Source organism: Odocoileus virginianus, chromosome 5, assembly GCF_023699985.2.
Source record: "Odocoileus virginianus isolate 20LAN1187 ecotype Illinois chromosome 5, Ovbor_1.2, whole genome shotgun sequence".
NCBI lineage: Eukaryota > Metazoa > Chordata > Mammalia > Artiodactyla > Cervidae > Odocoileus > Odocoileus virginianus.
Window position 1 is genome coordinate 34,465,941 of NC_069678.1, and position 22,310 is coordinate 34,488,250.

General features: G+C 38.5%; 1 protein-coding gene and 1 long non-coding RNA gene across 5 annotated transcripts in view; one reads left to right on the forward strand and one right to left on the reverse strand.

The window, feature by feature from the left end:
* DPYD (dihydropyrimidine dehydrogenase) overlaps positions 1-22,310 on the forward strand; it is a 904,243-nt gene that overhangs the window by 870,806 nt on the left and 11,127 nt on the right. For both annotated transcript variants that reach the window (XM_070467755.1, XM_070467756.1), the window contains one exon: positions 11,086-11,229. In XM_070467755.1, coding sequence (XP_070323856.1) covers positions 11,086-11,229 — 144 coding nt within the window. The remainder of the gene's footprint in view (positions 1-11,085; positions 11,230-22,310) is intronic.
* Positions 1-22,310, reverse strand: part of LOC110122014 (uncharacterized) — a 77,407-nt gene that overhangs the window by 47,451 nt on the left and 7,646 nt on the right. Inside the window, exon 3 of one of the 3 annotated variants that reach the window (XR_002309098.2) lies at positions 15,880-16,762. The exons of the other annotated variants lie outside the window; for them this stretch is intronic. This is a non-coding gene — a long non-coding RNA (uncharacterized lncRNA). Of the gene's footprint in view, positions 1-15,879; positions 16,763-22,310 lie in introns of those variants that run through there. 3 annotated transcript variants of the gene reach the window in all.

The window sequence follows — 22,310 nt, forward strand, 5'->3', positions numbered from 1 at the left end:
AATTGACTTTCAAAATGATGATCATTTTTTTCAATATGTCCTGAAATGTAACCACATATAGAGTTTTTGATTGGATCAACATGTAATACTTTATATCTTGTGCCACACTTTGGGGTAAGAAGGTTTTTAAAGCCGTCATCCAGGTGTTTCCATGTAGGAAAATATTAGGTATTGTAGTATATAAATCTGAAAAAGATTGATTAATCTTCTACTGTGGCTCCAAATATAGCCTGTATCCTGAGTCCCTTTTTTCATATTTATAGCAGTCCCATTTTCTTCATCACTCCACTTTTCTGTTTCCTTTGCTTCTATCCCATTGTATGAAATAATTTTTATCCCATTTTCCCTCATTGGTTTTTGCCCTTGACATTCTATGCAATATTTTGCCATGAAAGCAGTGGCATTTTGAAGGTGGATTTCAAAACATATTATTGCATCCAAGTCCTCCTAAAGCACTGGAAGAACTATAGCTCAGGAAGTCTTTCTTCATGTGTATAGTTTTTTTGTGACATTTTTATAATTCAGCATACTCACTTCATCTTTATATTGTTTGCTATATTGAGCGTAAATCATATTTATACTCAATATATTAAAATAACACTTGAGTTCTAGGATGCTTTATAGTTTATAAAACAGTAAAGGCTCTATTTTAATAATCTGTTAGTGCCTTCCTATTTCAAACAGTTGTGAAGAGTGAGGAGGCAAGAGTGATCATTATTATTTCATTTTTATATAGATAACAACTGAGGCTCACAGAGGGCAAGTGACTTGTCTTAGAGACTAAGTATCTTAGTCTCTGCATCCAAGATGAGTGACCATTCTGTATATTGCACTGTTTTAGTGTTATAGAAGGTTCTATTTTCTCTGGGGCTTCCCATGTGGTATAGCAGTAAAGAATCTGCCTGCCAATGCAGGAGAAGCAAGAGACACAGGTTCAATCCCTAGGTCAGGAAGATCTCCTGGAGTAGGAAATTGCAACTTGCAGTGTTCTTGCCTGGAAAATTCCACAGATAGAGGAGCCTGGCAGGCTTATGGTCCATGGGGTTACAAAGAGTTAGACACGACTACACACAGACTATTATTTCCTTTTAACAGCCTAAAACTTCCAATGTACGCAAATGCAATCAGAAGTGTATCTCTGTTTTATTCTTACTTACTTGGCAAGTTCATGCCCTGGATCACTTATATCTACTTCTAAATGTGCATGTTTGATTTTGTAGGCAGTGTGTCTCAAGTGACTTTGTAAGTAAACATCAAACTTTGTACAGATAATTACAGTGTAGTGTTAGTTGTGATCTGTAGGAATTTCCCAATTTATAGAGATTATATTATAGCTTTCTTTGTAAAAAATGTTTTCTTTCTGTTAATTATCCATACAGATTTTATTACTTAATGAGATAAAATAGCGATGCTATATGTGGTTGTACCGATGAAGGCTAAAGCAGTGTAAAGAACTCATCCAACCTCAGGAGTTTGGTAAATATTAGCTACACTATCCATATTTTTACTACTTAAATAGATTCAGAATGTTCTATCATTAAGTAACAGGGAAAGAGTTATGTAAGTTATGACTTAATCCAACGTTTCCTCCACAGACTATGTGTTGCTACCTGGGCATAAACCCTGAGGATTTCTAACTGAATTTGAAAACAAAACAAAATGTGACACTGGAAGGAATATTATATATCATCTGGTCCAACCTTCTCATTTTATAGATGAGAAAACCAAGAAAGTCACTGCGTTGTCACAGGTCACAAAAAGAGCCAGTAACAAGGTTACAATTGGAGCCACATCTCCTAACTCTCAAGCAAGTACTGCTTGCAATATATCACGTTGTCTCCCCCCAAAAGATGCCTCCCATGGGGTGCTGCATCTTGAGAATGAAGTATATTAAATTCATATTTGGCTGCTAATCATTTTCTCAGCAGCTCTATGGTATTTCATTAACCACTGCATGTAACACTCTGGCCTTTCACCTGTATTAACTTGGGCTCATTAAACTTGAGGCCAGTAATAAACAGGACTAAACTAATACAGATATTTTGCATGGCATGTGTTCGGCATTCTTTTGAGGCATTTTTCTCTTCACAGTTTGTGGAATAAGAAAAATGAGAAGCATAGATTTCAAGGAACGGAATATGTGTGTGGTATTCGTCTTTCCATCAATCAAAATGGAGTAAATACTCATTTAATAAGCTTTGTAAGGACTGCAAAGAGGCGTGAGTGGCGGCTCAGCACAGAGTCTAGCATCTGGCAGACTGGGAATTGAATCCTGGATCTGTTGTTGATTAATGCGTAAGCACTAGAGCAAGTTATTCAGCTTTTCCAAACCTCTGTTTTCTCAACTGTAAGTGGGGACAAGAACATTACCCACCTCATGGGTTTGCAGTGAAGAAGAGTTGATGGACTCCTGAACTTTGCAAAGGGCTTGGTGTGAGGGATGCTAGATAAATCTGTTGATTTTGAGGAAGATAACGATGATGGTACAGTTGCTTCCTGCATAGAACTTAGTCACCTCTCACTAGAGCTATTGTTAAGGAAGGTAATTTTTCTGTGTCTTCGCCCTCTACTTATCTCCAGTACAAAGCACCAGCAGGAGTTCTCCAGTGTGCAAGGAAAGAAAATGGAATCCGATTTTGTCCCTCCCAGATTCCCTACCCACCTTGTTTTATGCTCATTTTCATGAAGATGTAACTCTTCTGTAGCTTAAAACCTGTGCAGTCATCCGTTAACACAGTTCCCATATGATTTTGAAAATGCTTGAGGCTCTGATTGAGCGGGGGGTGGTGAGAGAGGGGAGGTCATTTGCAGGGAGATGAGCAGTAAGGAGGTAAAAGCAGAAGTTTGTCAGAGAGGAGTTCTGTGTCCGAAAGAATGAAAGCGAGGTGGTTTCAGGCAGCAGTCACTGTCAGAGCAGGGCGCGCGGGTTGGGGAGTTGTGAAGGAGTGAAGACCCGTGTGTATTCTTGGGGTTGGTATGTGTAGTCACTGTTGGCCCTCTATTTTTCAGAGTATACAATATTTAAAAGATATTTTCCTGTGTATAAAAATTCATTCTTTTTTGATTGAGTTTGCTCTTCGTTTCCTTTTTTTGTCCTTGCCTCTTTCCTTTACTCCCTCACTCCATTCTGCTCTTCTTTCTTTCATATTTTTTTTTCTTTTTTGTTCTATTTAAATTTTTTTCCAGTGCTCTGAAATCCAGTATACTTCTTGAACTCACCATCTCCAACATTCTGGATCATTCTCCTCTTTCTGCCACAAGCATTCTCCCAACAATTCATCGTTCTGTCTGCCACCACGGAGACCTGATTATATAAAAGTATATCAAGATATGTGTTTCCCTACACCCTGAAGAACAAAAATTCAGGCCACTTTACCCTAAATTCAGAGCCCCCCACAGATTTCCCTTCACTTGCTACTATTCTTCAGGTATTTACTATGTTTAGGTTCTGTAAGGGTGAGTTCATGCTGTAGTTTCTTAACTTCCCATCCCTTTCTCAACCATTCCTTTCTCTTTCTTCCCCTTTTCTAGCACCACATGCTATTTCTCCCTTTTATAATCTCTCTTCACAGTTTGAAATCCTCCTTTACTAGAAAGTCTTTAATTTGCGTGCCTGCTACGTGCACGCTCAGTTTCTCAGTGATGTCCGGCTCTTCTCTGACCCTATAGACTTAGCGCTCCTCTGTCCATGGGATTCTCCAGGCAAGATTGCTGGAGTGGGTTGCCATTTCCTAGCTCCAGGGGATCTTCCTGACTCACAGATCAAACCCATGTCTCCAGCATCTCCTGCATTAGCAGGCAGATTCTTTACCGCTATACCGCCTGGGAAGCTCTTAGTTGAAATAAATTGCTCATTAGCCCAGGGTTACATCAAACTGTGCACATCTTCCTCTGCTTATCTCTTTCCTCCTTACAATTATCTACATAACCCAGATGTCAACTGAGATAACCCAATCCCACCTTCTGGATATTGCTACAAAATTCCTAGAGGTTGTGTTCTCTATATCACTTTTGGCAATAAATTCTTACTGCCACTGATTTCTGAATCTCCCTCAAATCTCATCTCTCTTTAGTCTCTATTCTTGAGGCCAACCTCAAGAATTCTCTAATCCAACCGTGAAACTCAATCCTATTTTCCTGACTTTCTTCCAGATTTCTCTCCAGGGTAAGAAGTTGGGTAGGAGATGTTATTAAAGTTTTAGGGGTCATAGAGGAGGATTTGGGCTGCAGCAATACAAACATCTTAAAGTTGAATATTAGCTCTTCCTCTTTATGAAAGTCCTCCAGCCATCACACCATCAGGTTCTGCTCCCTCTCTCTCTGTCTCTCTTTTCCTTCTCTTAATGATCTTGTCTCTTCCCTCTCTTCTCTCCTTTCTTCCCCCTCTGCTTCAGATTCTTCTGCGTTTCTCATGCATAGTGGTTTGGACATCTCTTTGGTTTTATTTCTTTTCAATCACTACATCAGGACTTAATCTCCTGAACTCCAAGCTAAAGATATTGCTTTGAAAGTTATCACTTTAAGCAATAAGTTTGTGTCTTTAGAGGAATCTGCTATACATCATTTAAATAATATGTCAATATAAAGCAGTCATGATCTCACCTCAGTTCTGTCAAATATGAGTCAGTCTTCCTAACAGGCCATGAGCTGCTTTTGGAAAGAACCACCTCCTCGCTGTCTTTGTGGCTCCGGCACCTGCACAAGCTTTGTCAAAAAGCAAGTCTTTCCTCCTCCACCCTTTTCTGGCCTTCCATTCATGTGAGATTTTCTTCCCTTGATGGACATTCTTCTTAACACACATCCCAGCGTCATCACTTCACAGCAAAACATGCTCTGCTTCTTCCCTGAAGAAGCCCCGCACTCTCTCATGTCAAATTAAACATGGAGCAGAGCGTCAGCAGTCGCCTGGACCCCAGCGCCTCTTCCAAAGTCTTACCCTTCTCCTCCTGTTATTTCGTTTACTGGGAAGATTTTCTTTTCCTTTCCCAAGCCTCACTTCTCGGTCTTCACTACTCGCCAATCAACTTGCACTTTTTCCCTCAGAACCTAGCTCTAATGTCATTTCCTCTAGAAAATTTCCGCCTCCCAGCCTGGGTTAGGTGCACATTGTCGCTGCTTATCTGACATCTGAGGTCACCTCTGCCACAGCTTCTGTCTTGGCCGACTGCTGTTGTTATTAACTACAGGTTCTGTAAAGTGACAGATTGTTTTTTATATATAAAGAAAGTGTCTTGCACTGTTTTTTTTTTAGTTTGTGAATCACACATGTTGTGTAAGTATGATATAATTTTTAATTTTAAAAGATATATCATATATATATATCATATAAGTATGATATAATTTTAATTTTACCTATTTCTGTAAGTTAATTTCTTTGTGAAAGTAATTGTTTGGGATTGTCTGACATTTCAAACAACCAGCAGAATTTTTAACATAAATTCAAGATATTCATGTGTGCATTCATTCAGTAATTTTTCAAGGTTTGAAAAATTTATTGAGAAAAAAAAAAACACAACTAAGCAACAAGCCAGAAACAAGGGGGAAGAAAATACATTGAGTGGCTAGATCAAAAACTAACCAGGACGTCAAATGGGGAAAATGAAGTCAGAGGCTAGTAGTGATATGGAAGTGGTATAAATGCAAGGATAGTAGTGTCCAGAATGCTTTGCAACACTTTGAGGGGCTCTTAATACTGGGGAGACTGGGGGAGTCAGTAGAGGACATTATTAAGATCCTGTGAATACTGAACTGAGACAAAACACCAAATGGACATGTCCCAGGTTAAAAACACAGGGTGGGTTCATTCCTAACATGAGCAAACATGGTCATACAGAGCATGGTACACAATGCAATGTAAGCTGCTAAGGCTTGTGGGAATAAATTGGCAGGCATGAACTTTACAAATGTTATTCCACTGAATGCTTATACCAACATCGTGAGTTAGATATTATCATTCTCACTTCATTGATAAGGAAAATTAGTAGCAGAATGGTTAAGTAATTGGCACATAGTCACACAGCTAGTGGGTGTAAAACTGTGATGTGATTTTAATGCAAATTTGACTTCTAAATCAGTATCCTAACCACTATGCAAATGTTGTCTTTCTGCTTTCACTATGAAGCGTGAGTTATCATTGCTTTTAACTGCCATAGACATGAAATTTTTGATCATACGTTGTCCACTTATATTTATCAGGTTAAACTAATAGTTACATTTCATTGATATCATATATTTTGCATGTCCAGCCCCAGTGTCCCAATTTGTACCACTGGGCACCACATAGTATTATCTAACATAATGTACAGATGGTCCTCTCTCTTTCTTCTTATTGTTTTCCACTGTCCAAATCTGATAATATCATGAAAAATTGCTTACTATTATATCAGTGATAAAGTATTACAAGCCAGTTATTCATGGGGAAAATCCAAGTTTCTAAATGTAAGCCACATTAAAGCAGATTGTGGAATAAAATTCAGGATCAAATGTAAGCAATTAATTGCTGTCATAATTGAAGGAAGGGAAGAAGAGAAATTAGTAGATTCAGATAAAACAGAACAGACCTCCCATCTCTGTTTCCCGTACTTTCTTGCATCACACTGAGCACAGAGTGATTTCATTAGGGTGTGTTAGGAACACACAAAGAGAACTCAGGCTCCTGACCGTTGTGCTCCTACATTTTTATTTTAGGTATCCAAAAGTACACCATTGCATTTCTGAATTTTGTTAAAGATTAAATCTTGGAAGGTTTATTGTCTTCACTTTTTGCTTTGTTGATCATTTGATTGAGATTAAATAGTTTTCCAAGGATCTTTGTATACAGTGTCCTTCAGTTCAGTTCAGTCGCTCAGTCGTGTCTGACTCTTTGTGACCCCATGAATCGCAGCTCGCCAGGCCTCCCTGTCCATCACAGACTCCCGGAGTTTACTCAAACACATGTCCAATGCCCTTAGATAACAACAAAACTAGATATGCTTGATATATAATTCAGTATGACACTAGCCCTCATGAATGACAAGAGATACTTATAAAATTACTAGCAATGATAATTGCATTACATATAGAAATTACTCAACCTTTAATGTAGCAAGGGACAATTCCTTGTGCAGTGTAGGCATTTGATATTGTATATGTTGAATAAATGACAAAAGATAGTGTAACTAAGTTATATGTGAACATGCTTTTGTAAAAAAATAAATTCTTAGTTGTGAAGCATACTATATCATTTACACTTAATTTATTCTTCAATCTGTCAGTGTGTATACACACGCACAGAAAATACACACACACACACGTATATATGGATTTCAGGTTTGTACTGAGTGCAAAATATATATGCAATTTGTAACACACACATATATTGTACTCATATATGTGTGTGTGTGTGTTTTAACAGTATATGAAATATACATATTTATATGGCACTCAGTATAAACTTGAAATCATTTTATCTTTTAACTTATTACCAGTTGGTTATCAAAGAAATCACCTTTCTTGCCCTCGTTGTTTCAAATCAGGTAAGAGGGTACAATTGAAAAATAGAGTTGATCTCTTACAGCACTGTAGACCGGTGCTATTAGCCAACTTGCTGCCATTCTCATAAAAATTATGCAATTTAAACGGGGAGATGCTAGTGCTTGCTTCTGTTAGAAACAAGAACCCTCTTCTACTTCATAATATGCTCAATTACCTTTAGATTGATCCATGAATAAATTATAGTCCAAATAGACTTCTTTACCTTAAAGCTTTGCCGGCTTAAGGTATCCTTGTTGATTCATTATGTTGTCACTTTTCTATCGGCAATATAATGCTTTTAATATCTGGATAGAGACAGTTTTAGTGTGAGATACTGTTATCTTTAAATGAGTAGGATTTAGCTTTTCTGGTGAGGACAAATTCATCAATGATGAATCCCTGGAGAAACTATTGAAACAAAAATCACACCATTTCTGAGCTTTGTTCAGCTCATCAGTTACAAAGCAGCTTTTGAGAGTCCTAAAGAACTTTTTCTTTTGTTTAAGAAATATAGCATGACGCTCAAACCTCTCACTTGGAGTTACCGCAGGCTACAACTTTTTCTGCAAGAAAATAATGAATGAAGAGGAAAAGCTCCTGCTGCTGGCTCTGTCAGGGCCTGCTGCTTCTCCTCCTGAAATAGGAAATCAATTAACTGTATGTTCGGGCAGAGATTTGAGCTAAATGCTTTATTAATCATCGCTGATTGCACACGTATACAGTGGCCCACTATGCCTTCACCTTCACTCTTTCTTATTTTTATTTTGCTCTGGTTTGTCCCTTTTGCAAGATCTAAACACTGACATATGCCTAAGTGTAATATATGGTCCTCAGATACAAGGCACAATTGATCTTTTTTATTTTCAGAAAACTTAACTTTTCAAATGTTCAGTTCTCAGCTATCTTGGAGGCATTTAAATATGAGCATCATAATAATATTTTTTAAAAGCACTGAAATTTCTTATACTAATGCAGAAAGCAAAATGATTATGGAAACCTTGAACTTTTGGAAGCTGCTCCTACACTTCAGTCTCCACATGGCAGTGAGAAACTGCATGCAGAGAGACCCTCATTGATTTGGAAATAAATGGCAGAACATGGAAGGGGCAGCCAGTGATCTGTGTGGATGTGCTGTCAATTTAAAGAAAACTTTGAAAAGTGTTTTCTTTATTTTCCACTGTCTTCTTCAACCAGCACACAGAGAAAATCCTGTAAGAATTGTTATGTTAAATTGAGAACCTCTCCTTAGGATTAATTATAAAAGATTAACACATTATAATTATAGCACCATTAGTCATGAAAAGGCTGCATTAGTTAAATATGGCAAATATGGTCAGCCACTGCCAAAAAAAAAAAAAAATTGCACCAAATAACAAGTGGTTGGTGTCTGTGCAAGCTGTATTCTATTCTGCATCAAATGATTTTTCTATTATTATTATTATTACCATTATTGGAACAATTTAAACAATCACAGTTTAAATTTAACTACTTTATTTCTCTTTGGATAAACAATAATTTAAATAGAAAAGAAATATCTCCTCTGGTCTATGTTTAAAAGTAGACTAACAAGTTCCAAGGATGATTTCTTTTGAATAACATTATAGAACTTTTAGGTGGAATGAGACTGTGTTGAATAAGATAAGACCCTGTCAAGGAAGAGGATAATGGTTCAGATTTTCATAAAACTTGCCTTCCTATGAGGGATCTGCTAGCCTCAGAGGTCATGTGTTTCACACTAACAAATTTTGATAATCTTCAAGGATGTAAGATTAGGGTGAGAGTGTCCTTGATGTAGAAGTGTGGTGAGAGTGATATTCTGACAAGATTTGTATCAAGTGGACATGCATTCACTGCCTTCTGAGGTGTTATCAGGGCCCTAAGGGGCATTGGCACCAAGTGTAATCCCTAACGCCTCATGTGCCAGGGGAAAGAGTCATTTCAGTAGAGGATACTCTAAGCAAGCTTATCTTTTCTATATTAAAGGGCCCTAAATATGTGATAATATTAAGTATTTGTTTTATACTCGATGTGTTTTAATAGAACAGCATCACTTACTTTATGATAAAATAGATACAATATATTCATATATTCTCTCCCTCCATCATATCATTTCATATTACTCTAATCATTAAATATAGTAATTTAGGAAAGCATTAAGGTGCGGAGATGAAGTGTATAGTTCTGGTTTAATTGTATGTAAATTAAATTGGCATTCATAACATTGTTTCTATTTCCTCGACTTGACATAATTACACTAAATTGATAATGGAAGTAACAATCTTAGGTAGTTACACATGAATCTTTTCTGCCAATATAAATTTCCAGGTGCAGTTTGGCTGAATTGTAACATAGTTTAAGTTTAGTTTATCTACCCTACTGACATCTCTAAAGGACAAGAGAACTCACTTTCCTAGGGCATTATGCAGCCTGGCAGGTAGAGGCCAGTGTTTTAAAACAACTATGATTTTGTACCAAAGTACTTGCTAGGTCAGAGATCAGTATGACCTTGGAGTGCTGTAGTTTTCCAAGCCTTCATCGGCTAGATAAATGTGCTTTATTCTGCAGGAGAGGTGGGAGGGGGTTATTTTTGCAGTCTTAGAAAAGAGACCTAGCAGTTCCAGGTTACAAGCAAACACAAAACATTTGGAATTCAATGGTGTCTATCATCAGCAGTATATGTCAGTAAAAGTGCAGATCAAAGGTTCTAGAAGAGAAGGACAAAGTGAAGAGGAAATAATTGTAAGATAATGAATAATAGGAGGGCATATTCATGTTAACTTGAAACCACTTAGCATTTTCCATTTCATCCAGGTATCTTTCTAAATGAACTTTGTAAAGTACAATTGAATAACCTTGAGATTTAAAGCTACATAATGTGATTTTGAATACTGATGGAGTTTGTTTAAGCAATATGATATCTCTTCTGCTTTTCGTTTCTATTTTTGCCACCTTCATGCAAATAAAGTTTATTTTCTGTACAGAGAAATCAATATTTTTACCATTCTATTTTTCAGCTATTCCAGTAGGCTGTAGTCAACATTAGTTTCAATCTTTAAAGAGATGTAGTAAGAATTTGAACACAATAAAATAGAGATACAGATTAGAACTTCGGCCAAGTATCTTTGCTATTGATAAAAGCATTTGTCAGAGACTGGGCTGTGTCTATACTGTGCTAAAAACCTGATGAAGAGGAAAACAACCATCAATAGGTTTCACTTTCTGTCCATATGAACTGAACAAATGGTCTAACTAATAGCTATCGTTTTAAGTGAACCGTCTGATTTTACCATTGTGAATTTTATTCCGTTTTTAGAGATGTATTTTAAATTAACATTTGTATATATAACACATATATACTTGGTAACAGTATTGTGATATTGTGTTTTTTTTAATAATTAATGAAATCCAATACCTAGAAGACTAAAGGTCCAAGAATGAAGACCTTGTTGCAGTTTACCTGAACCAGTCTCCAAACACACATTTTGTTTGTTCGTAATATTTATGTGTTTATATTCTCACATTTTTCTATTCTGTGAACTAACATACTTTATTGTTTGTGTGTTTTCCTATTAGAAACTGCCAAGTTTCGGACCTTATCTTGAGAAGCGCAAGAAAATCATAGCAGAGGAAAAGTTTAGACTGAAAGAAGAAAATGCTACCTTTCCACCACTTGAGAGAAACCATTTTATCCCCAGAAAAACTATTCCTTCTGTTAAGGTAAAGATTAAGCTGTGTTTGTGTGTGTATATATATATATGTCTATTTTACTGTTTAGTTTCTGTTTATTTCCTGTTTAAATACATCACTGGTTTTATTTTTAAAATATATTGAAAGTTTAAAAATTTTTGTCTGTGATGACAGGATAGCCTCTTTTGTATGCATGCATGCTCAGTTGCTAAGTTGTATCTGACTCTTTTGCAATCCCATGGACTGTAACCCACCAGGCTCCTCTGTCCATGAAATTTCCCAGGCAAGTATACTGGACTGGGTTGCCATTTCCTCCTCCAAGGGATCTTCCTGTCCCAGCGATCGAATCTGTGTCTCCCGCATTCCAAGTAGATTCTTCACCGCTAAGCCACTGGGGAAGCCCTGCATGATCAATATGCACCATCAATATCAACATGGTACCTTACATTGTAGAAGAACTTTCTCCACTTCAGCCTGAGAAAGTCTGTTCAAATTTGGGTTTTATAATTATTTTCTGGATAATATCAAAAATTATTATTAAGATGGAATTATGTGTGCATTCTATTTCTTGTTTTTCTTCAACTTTTTCATTTGAAAGAGATGTAGATTCACATACAGGTGTAAGAAATAATACAGAGAGGTCTTGTGTACCCTTTACATAGTGTCTGCAGTGTAGCATGTTGTAAAACTGTAGTACAGTATCACAACCAGGAAAATGACAGAGATACAATCTACTGATCGTATTCAGATTTCTCCAGTTGTACTTCTTCTCATTTGCATGTGTGTGCATACATGTGTGTTTAGTTCATGCAATTTCACCCCATGTGTAGGGTCCTGTGTGCACCACAGGCAGATACAAGATTTCCATCAGCATAAAGTGGAATTTTTACTTGATGTTGGGAAGGTTAAATGATTCAGAGTTCTGAAACGAAATATGGAAGTGGCTGAACACAAATTCTACCAGCACTTCACTGCCATAATTCCAAATAAAGTGAACACTTGGGACTTTCAACAATAAAATAGCCTCAAAGAGTCTCTTGAGCTGTTTCCTTTAAATTATTTGTGCGCTACTAAAAGGATGATGTGGACACAGATGATAAAGAAGAAGCTGGATCCTTCAGCTCTTCACAACCGCCTCCCATGTTTAACTATAACTACTGTATGATTTGGGGTCAAGTGGGAATTCTGGGTCTGTTTCTCTAGTTAATTAATCTGAAGGAAACATAAGATCTCCATCTTTGCTGTATGTATAAAAGAATCAAAGTAAAATATTATTTATATTTGAAATAAAAGAAACGCAATGTAAAAGCATTGCAACTTTTTCCAGTCTTCTATTCCTTCATAGCATCCAGTCCTATCACTTCATGGTAAATAAATAGGGTAAAGTGGAAACAATGACAGACTTTATTTTCTTTGGCTCCAAAATCACCATGGATGGTGACTATAGCCATGAAATTAAAGACACCTGCTCCTTGGAAGAAAAGCTATGACAAACCTAGACAGCATATTATAAAGCAGAGACATCACTTTGCCAACAAAGGTCTGTATGCTCAAAGCTATGGTTTTTCCAGTAGTTATGTATGGATGTGAGAGTTGGGCCATAAAGAAGGCTGAGCACTGAAGAACTGATGCTTTCAAATTGCAGTGCTGGAGAAGGCTCTTGAGAGTCCCCTGGACAGTGAGGAAATAAAACAAGTCAATCCTAAAGGAAATCAACCCTGAATATTCATTGGAAGGACTGAAGCTGAAGCTCTGATACTTTGGCCACCTGATTCAAAGACCCCACTCATTGGGAAAGACCCTGATGCTGGGAAAGATTGAGGGCAGGAGGAGAAGGGGGCGACAGAGGATGAGATGGTTGGATGGCATCCCTGACTCAATGGGCATGAATTTGAGCAAACTCCGGGAGACGGTGAAGAACAGGGAAGCCTAGGGTGCTGCACTTCATGGGGTTGCAAAGAGTTGATCACAACTTAGCAACTAAACAGCAACAAATTCCTTCAGGAAATGTAGAAGCAAAACAAAAAGAGAACAAACAAAGGACCTGCTGTAGTTGAATTAAAGCTAGCTAATCACTAATCCAAATAAAATATCAAACTGAGCAGAATTTAAAAAAACCAAAGAAATGGGAAGTCAAGAAAATAAGTAAGCATTGTTTTTAAATTCTGAAGGAGAGATGAGGTGTCTTATTAGAAGTAATACAGGCTGACATTTCTATTCTAAATTGTCATACTTCAGATCCAAACTGAATTATCCCAAGTATTACTGTACATTAAGCCTCAAGACACTGTGGATACCAACTTCCTATCATCTAAGACCATAACAATGTTGACTGACAAATTAAAGGGTTGCTATGGTAGATTTTTCTCACTGTCAAGTGGGTTTGCTACTGCCTCTTCTCCCCAGGACGCACATACCCATTCTACCATTATCACTTTTAGGAAAGCACTGTGTCCTAGAAAGCATAATAGGAACTGATATTGGGTGGTGGGGGTCTGGAAGGTGAAGGAACATTTTCATCAGTTATAAGTGCAACTCTCTCTTTGGGAAATGGGGAGTTACTTGTTACGACAATGATTTCTTATTTCATCTTGCTTTCTATAAGGTTTTATATTTCTATAGAATGGAACAGAGTTTATGTTTTAGAGGGAGAAGGAAGTAGAGGTCTGTTCTTATCCCAAAGGTATCCATGGTGGCTTTAGATGACTCTTCATCTCTAAAGCTATGATATTGTTACCAAAAGTGAACTCTGTGTGTGCATGTGATAGTATTTTTAATTTAAGTATATTTCATTCAAGACTCTCCATTTCCTTGTATCTAATAAATTCAGTTTTACTCATATTCCAATATGATTTTCCAGACTAGGAGAGAAAATTCATATCTTGTGAGCATCCATGGAAGTGTATAGCAATCAGTAGCTCTAATGTGCCTGTACTGTTCCAAGTTCTATACCTGTTTTATCTCATTTAATCTTCACAATACCTGGGACAGGTATATATTATGTATAAAGGTATATATATGGGCTTCCCAGGTGGGTCAGTGATAAAGAATCTACCTGCCAGTGCAGGAGATGCAGGAGACATGGGTTCAGCCCCTGGATCAGGGAGATCCCCTGGAGAAGGAAATGGCAACCCACTCCAGTATTCTTGCCTGGAGAATCCCATGGACAGAGGAGCCTTGTGGGCTACAGTCCATGGGATCGCAAAGCGTTGGACACAACTGAGCAATTGACCACACAACAACTCTATGTGACAGAGTAGTTCTTGGCTTAATTCAGAAAACTATTTTCCCATTAATGTAATTTGCTAAAATCTTACAAACTTTGCTATGTATTTCAATGAAGGAAACAGCTTCTTAAGAATTCCTTGCATTGACTTTCTTCAAACATGCGCTACTTCCTAAAAGGACACTGGTAAGCCCAAATTCAATTTCATTAAATGTTTATGGCATTGCAGTAAGTAGAAAATCATAAGATATGTCATTATTTTATCCAAGATGACTTCATATCTTATCTGGACTCTGTTCCTCCCTTACTTGTCAAGAATACTGGAGTGGTTTGCCATTTCCTCCTTCAGGGAATCTTTCCAACCCAGGGATTGAACCTGTGTCTCTTGCATCTCCTGCATTGGCAGATGGGTTCTTTCACCACTGCACCACCTGGGAAACCCCTCTGTCACACTACTTGGGTTCAAATCATGGCACTACCACTTAGCAGCTATGTGAACTTGCCTCAGCTAACTAATCTGTAAGATGGACATAATAAAATAGTCTGCCTCATGGAATTATAAATTAGGTAGTGTGTGAAGTGCTTTTTAGCCTGTGCTGATGTGCTCAGTCATGGCTGACTCTTTGTGACCCCATGAACTGTAGCCCACCAGGTTCCCCTGTCCATGGAATTTTCCAGGCAAGAATGCTGGAGTAGGTTGCCATTTCCTTTTCCAGCTTTTTAATCTACACCTAAATATATCCTAAATAAATGTTATCCGCTATTAGTTATGATGTTAGGAATGGACAATTTGAAGGAGGTAACCAGTTAGGGTGACTTTCCATTTCCTTATGTCAAACAAAATAAACTTAAGAGTGTAAAGTTCTGGAGGTCAACCAAGCTGGAAGTCTTGAAGAAGTTCATATATTTTTCAGGAAATCTTTATTGCATACCTACCATGAGACAAGCAATGTGCTAGGAATTGGACATCTATAGTACAAAAAATAAAAGACACAGCCTCTATCCTCATGAAACATATAGAACTGAGAAAGAAACATAAAATTATGTTTATACTACAAACTGTAAAGAAAAAATACAAGATGTATGCAGTATTTTTCATAGCATGACCTAGTTTAGATTGAAGGGGATGAGGAAGGCCTCTTTGAGAAAGTGGCATTTAAGGACTGTAGACTGGGTAGTGACTAAAAGGTTAAGAGGAAAAGGGGCTATTCCCAGTGACAGGGTAATAGAGACAGAGGTGAAATTGATGAAGTCCTGTTAATTCTTCTAAAACTTAGTGATTCTTTTATATACTGGGGTATAAGGAAGGGTAAGGAATTGCAATTAAGGAGGTTAAGATGCTTAGATTATTGATAGTACCAGTAACTAAAATAAAGAAAAATAAAAGATAATGAATCAGGGTTTTTTCCTTGGTGTTTTTAGGTTTGATGAGTTTTTTTGATGTGGATGAAAAATTCAGATTTTGAACATACTGAAGTTAGTGAACTCAGGCTAATTATGGACCTGTGCTGGAGGATATAAAGAGAAAACTAACATACTGACCGCCTACTAGTTGCCAGACACAAGACAGTAGCTTCTCGTATATTTTCTTATTTCTTGCTTAACCTAGTACCCTATGAGGGAATAGGACGTTCTGGGGAAGAAAGTGGGATCAAGTGATCAAAGAAATAAGAGAATAACCAGAAGGAAATGGTGAAGTGGAGGGGGGAAAAAGAGAGGAAGTCTGAGGAAGTGGACCACAGGTCAGAAAGTGCTACTCATCTTAGCAAGGGCATCCAATAATGTTTTATTGTGTCTTTCACGTGTAACCACTGAGATTTCAATTTCCAACTGGCAGTAATTATCCTATTTACCCATACATCCATTTTTGTCATTCATCCAATGACTATTAATATCCACTCACTATGTTCCAGCAATGCTCTAGTCACCAGCAAGTCAGTAGTGAACAAAACAAAAGCCCAATTCTGAGGGTGCCTACATTTTAGTGAGAACAGACAATAAACAAATGAGCGAGTGGATACATACTGTTACCAGATGGCCACAGCGCTGTGGAGAAGATTCAGCAGGTTTTGGAGAAAAGGAATTGCCGGAGAGGTTGGTTGGTCAGGGGTTGCCTACCTGGTTAAATGGCATGAGTAGACACATCACAGAGACAGAGTGATAAATGCAAATAAGCACCCAAGGGTACAGCCTTCCATTCAAAAGGAACAGAAAATGCGAAGACTCTGAAGTAGGAAAGTCCTTGGCAGGAAACTATGGAGGCTTTTTAAAAGGAAGAATGACGTAATCAGACTCAGGCTTTCAAAGGGTCATCTGGCTGCAGTGTTGAGCGACATCCTAGATGGGCAAGGACAAAAGCAGGGAGACTGGTTAGAAGGCTACTGCAACAAGATAGGGGAGACATCGGCAGGAGGGAGAATAAACACTAGATGTCAGAAGGCCACAGCTCCATTGTTCTAAATGAAGTGATGTGTGTGAGCGTATCGTACTAAGCCTGTTTGCCCAGCGGCTCAGTTGTGCCCAACTGTTTGTGACCCCATGGGCTGTAGTCCGCGAAGGTCCTCTGTCCACTGGATTCTCCAGGCAAGAATATTGGAACAGGTTGCCATTTCCTTCTCACGGGCATCTTCCCGACCAAAGGATCAAACCTGCAGCTCTTGTGTCTCCGGCACTGGCAGGCCGATTCTTAACCACTGAGCCACCTGGGAAGCCCCCTCACCTAAAGCATAATCAAATGTAAGGGGACACAGTTATTGTTCCTTTCATACAAGCCCCCCACCCCTTCCCCATTAATTCCCACTCCATCTGGATGACATTGAAATTAATAGCCACGTTCCCTTTAAGAGTCATCTTGCCTCTGCATGTGAATCAGACACTGCTTTTATTGTTTCACTCTATCACACTTACCCAGGCACACTACATTCTTCCCTCTGCGCTTCATCATCACTTTCATGCTTTCTCTACAGTGTTTCTCCTATGCTTGACATAATCGTTTTTCCTTCTTCCCTTTTTCCTGAGGGTCTGAGTTATCTGTTTTCATGCTTAATATTTTTTCTGTCCACCCATCTGTTTATTTTAGCTTGCTTGTTCTCTCCTCTGCTGGCCTCTTTATAGATTCCTCTGTTCAATAGTTTAAACTCCATGACAATGCTTTGTTTATCCTCTCAGCTAGCACAGTATATTATTCCCCATCTGCTACAGAGAGGGCCCCAGTGCCCCACAAAGTTAACTAAGCCCCTCTTGTCTGAACAAGTTTTTCAGTCATGCATTCAAGTTTCTAATCTACCCCCATCTTCCCTGGTTATGAGTGTGACAATATTATTTCTAAGCAAGCCATGCTCAATAGATCTCATCTTTTGTTCTTCTTTTTCTTTCAAATACCTCAGATAAGAAGTAATGGTCTGCTGCTACAGAGTAGGCAGTTTCAATATCAGTCACTCAGTAAATATTTATTGAGTATTTGCTATGTGACTGGCAGTGTGCTAAGGACTGGGTCTATTTCCAGAGACATGCAAGGTACACAGTTCAAGGCACCACGATTTTCCTGATCTCGGAGGAGATGTAGTGCTAACATATATTTACTATGCACTCGCTGCAATCCAGGAATTGTGCTAGAAACTGGGAATACAACATGAATTTTAAAAAGAAAGATATCTATCTTTATGGAGCTCATAGTCTAACAAGGGAGAGAGACACATGTTAAAAATTATTTACAGTTCATTCAAATATGTACAAAATGCTCTGGGAACAGAGAGGAGTGAAAGGGATTAGTTCTGCCTCGGGTAATTGTGGAAAGCTTCACAGAGATGGTGATATTTAACATGGAATTTAATAAATTAGTGTTAATTAAGCAGAGAATTAATAATAAAAGCTAATATTTATTGAGTACTTATGAGGTTTCAGGCACTGTTCTGCATGCCTGTGAATTAACTCATTTAAGCCTCACCACAGCCCTATCAGGTACCCATATTTTCCCTAGTTTACTGATTAATTAATAAACAGAGAGGTTAAATAACTTATCTAAGGTCACACAGCTAGAAAGATGTCAAAACCAAAATTTGATTCCAAAATCTGGCTCTAGAACTTGAGCCCTTGATCACTGTCTTCTACTGTCTCTCATGAAAGGGAGGAAAAAAATAAAAGGAAGGTGGCATTTTAAGCATATGAGTATGTTGGCAAAGCATAATATTAATACATAGTTGGAATAACTTGCAGCCATGGGATCTTAAATCCGATACAACTCATTCTTTTGTTCAGTAAGATTTATGAAAAGGACCAAACTAAGAGGTAATAATGAGGAAAATAATCCCATTTTCTCCATTGGTCTTAATATAATGTGAAAGGGCAAGGGGATGTACTGATTACACTTCTAAGAATTTCAGCTGAAGCACCAGGAGTTACACAGTGGTACACTGTAACTAAAGGGTCCCTAAGAACTAGAGAAGGAAATGGCACCCCACTCCAGTATTCTTGCCTGGAAAATCCCATGGATGGTGGAACCTGGTAGGCTACAGTCCATGGGGTTGCAAAGAGTTGGACACGACTGAGCAACTTCACTTTCACTTTTACCTTCAAGAACTAGAAGTCTTTGCTAGCCAGCATGGTATCCAGGTTCTCCTTGCATCCTTGGAAGCTAAAAACTGGTCTCAGAGACTGTCCGTCCTACAGCAAGGAATAGTCTAGGGCCCGAGAGTCAGCCAGGCTTCCCTGGTGGTTCAGATGGTAAAGTGCCTGTCTGCAGTGTGGGAGACCCAGGTTCAGTCCCTGGGTTGGGACGATCCCCTGGAGAAGGAATGGCAGCCCACTCCAGTACTCTTACCAGGGAAATCCCATGGACAAAGGAGCCTGGTAGACTACAGTCCACGGGGTCTCAAAGAGTCGGGCATGACTGAGAAACTTCACTTTCACTAGAGTCAGCCTGGCATCCAGTCAGTTTCCTCTTCATCAACCCTACATCTTGGCTTCCACTTCATAGTGACACAGCCTTTATTGTATATATTGCCATACTGTGGGGCTTTCACTTTTGTGAAAGAAATTGAAAGAAAAGGATTCAGAGGAAGAGGAGAGTAATCCAAATCAGTATTGGAAGACTGAAGGGGAAGAATGAGATAAAATAAGCAAAAGAGAGCTGGCCTCCAGCAATAGATAAAAGTCTTCTCAAAGATGAACCAGGACCTGCTGAAGAAGCTCCTGACATTCCACAGGTTCACCTGTGCTAGAGAAAAGAAGCCAAATAGGAGGCAGTTTTGTCTCCTGGCTGAAGAAAACTGAAGTGACAGTGTGCATATTTGGCCCTGCTAAACGAGAAACGTGCTTTATTCCCAGGCAGCGTATAACAGAGATTTGAGATTCTGCCAAGACTTATAAAGTTCCCCGAATGCTTCCCACTTCTGTTGATATATATGAGAATGAATTCTCCTTCTCTTTATGAAGTCAGGAATGTATCTCTAACGTCTTTGAATTTCTGGGTAGGAAAATGAATGGTTTAGGGGCACTAGTGATGTTTTCATCTCTTCTTCCTGCTGCTTCTAGTAAGAGATGGACTGCATCTCATAAGACTGGCAAGACGGTGTTGGCAGGAGACCAGTCAGCCTGATCGAGTGGTTTATTATTTCAATTGAGTTGTGAGGGGAAGGAGAAAAGTACTCCGATAAAACTGTAAGGCCATATTATATACTATGAAGCCTAAAAGGGATGACACAGAAAGAAAAATACTGGAGGACTTTCCCAGCAATTTTCAGAAGATACCAGAGAAATGGGCAGGAGGTATTCACATTCTCAGTTGTCTGTATACAGACAAATAGGAGATGAAAAATTGTCAAACAGAACTTTAAAACACATGAAAAGAATTTTTGGCAAAAATCATCTCTTAAGTCTTGCGAGGATATTTTGAAATGTGATTCCTGACTAGAATATGATGATGGAAAGGTGTATCTTTTTCAAAATAAATAAGTCTAATTGAAGGGCTGGAGGAAAAGCAGTATATGTCAAAAGATGTGCACATGCATGGAAATCCACATACCTGAAGGTAAAGCATGGAGGAAGCAGCTGTAGGAGAGTGTGAAAGGAGAACAGAAGTGTTATCCTGGGATTGCATCAGAGACCTCGTAACCAGATGGTTAATATGGAAGGGCAAGATAGAGCAGCGATGGAAGCCTTTATAGACTTCAGATGAAAATCCCACTCCACTAAAGGCAAAACTTCGGAAAAATTATTGAATTGCCTTGTTGGAAATTTAATCTCACAAAAGAGAAAGAAGCAATGAGGGACTTACTGCATTGGCTTATTTCTGGCTCCTTATAAAAATATGTTTGTGGAAAATGGCAGCTAAAAGAATCTTGAAGGAAAGTAACCATTCTATATCATCTTAGAGTTCATTAGGCCATAGAAAGGAAGTCTGAGGTAAAATGTATGCCACCTTAAGTGAATCTACTTTCAGGGAATTCAGAAACAACAACTGAAAACAGTCCCATAGCCAGAGCTCTAATTTGGATGATGATGAAGAAGAATGAGAAGCTGCCAAATTGAAATTTGATGACATAATCTCTGAGTTTCACAAGGAGTAGGAAAAGAGTTAAGCCTTTAGGTAATTCCCTTTTCAATGATCATATGAGAAAATAGAGATCATATGACCAACGATGATCAGAAAAGAGTGGCATCAAGATTTTAACATGTTTCAGAAATAACAAGGCCTCAAATTATCTGAATTTGGAGAAAATATTAGGAAAAATAGAAATGTACTTTGTTAAGGTTTTTTTTTAAAAGGGAAAGAGAAAACACCTATTACTTTGAATAACTGGTATATAGTTAATTTACAATTAGAACTGTTCAATTCCCATTATCTGTCTAGCATCCCCATAAAGAACGCTCTCAGAACCAAAAAGAACAGGGAAAACATATTCAAGAGTTGAATAAGGTAAGGATACAGTAAAAACACATCACATTTAGCCTCATTAAATGCATTTAAATCTAAAGTGGCAAGAATGTGCTACTTTAAAGCCTGAACCAACCCACATAAAAAGAATACAGTGATCAGGGCCACAAATCTGTACTGAACCAACCTTCACTACACCCAAATCACACCCTTCTGTCTATCTCCCACTCCACCCTCTCACCTCACGCACTTCATTTCCCAGATCTTCATTAGCTTCTGGGCTTCCCTGGTGGCTCAGAGGGTAATGAATCTGCCTGCAGTTCAGGAGACCTGGGATCAATTCCTGGGTCAGGACGGTCGCCTGGAGAAGGGAGTGGCAACCCACTCCAGTATTCTTGTCTGGAGAATCCCATGGACAGAGGAGCTTGGCAGGCTACAGTCCATGGGATTGCAAAGAGCTGGACACGACTGAGTGACTAACACTCCATTAGATTCTATCCCATCTCTTGGTTTGCTTGCTTCTCTCACCGTCTCCACTAACCTAATTCTTTATTTCCTGAATCACGCTTTGTCTTTGCCCTCCCAGTTCACCTTATTCATCCTGAGTCCTATTATCAGAGTTCAACTGAATTTAAACTCTAAATTTAAAGAATTTGGACTTCTTTTTCTAATTGTACAGTCACCCTCCCTATCTCCTTACTCAGAGGACATTATATATCAAAAATAAATTGTATGCAATATTTTGAGAGTATTTTTGTATGATATTGTTCTGTCACACTGCTGAAAAATAAATGGTGCTCCGGGTTCTTTTGGGCTTCCCACGTGGTTCAGTGGTCAAGAATCCACCTGCCAATGCAGGAGACATGGGTTCCATCGCTGGGTTGGGAAGATCCCCTGGAGAAGAAAACAGCAACCCACTCCAGTATTCTTGCCTGGGAAATCCTATGGACAGAGGAGCCTGGCGGCCTACAGTCCATTGGATAGCAAAGAGTTGGACATGATGAGTGACTG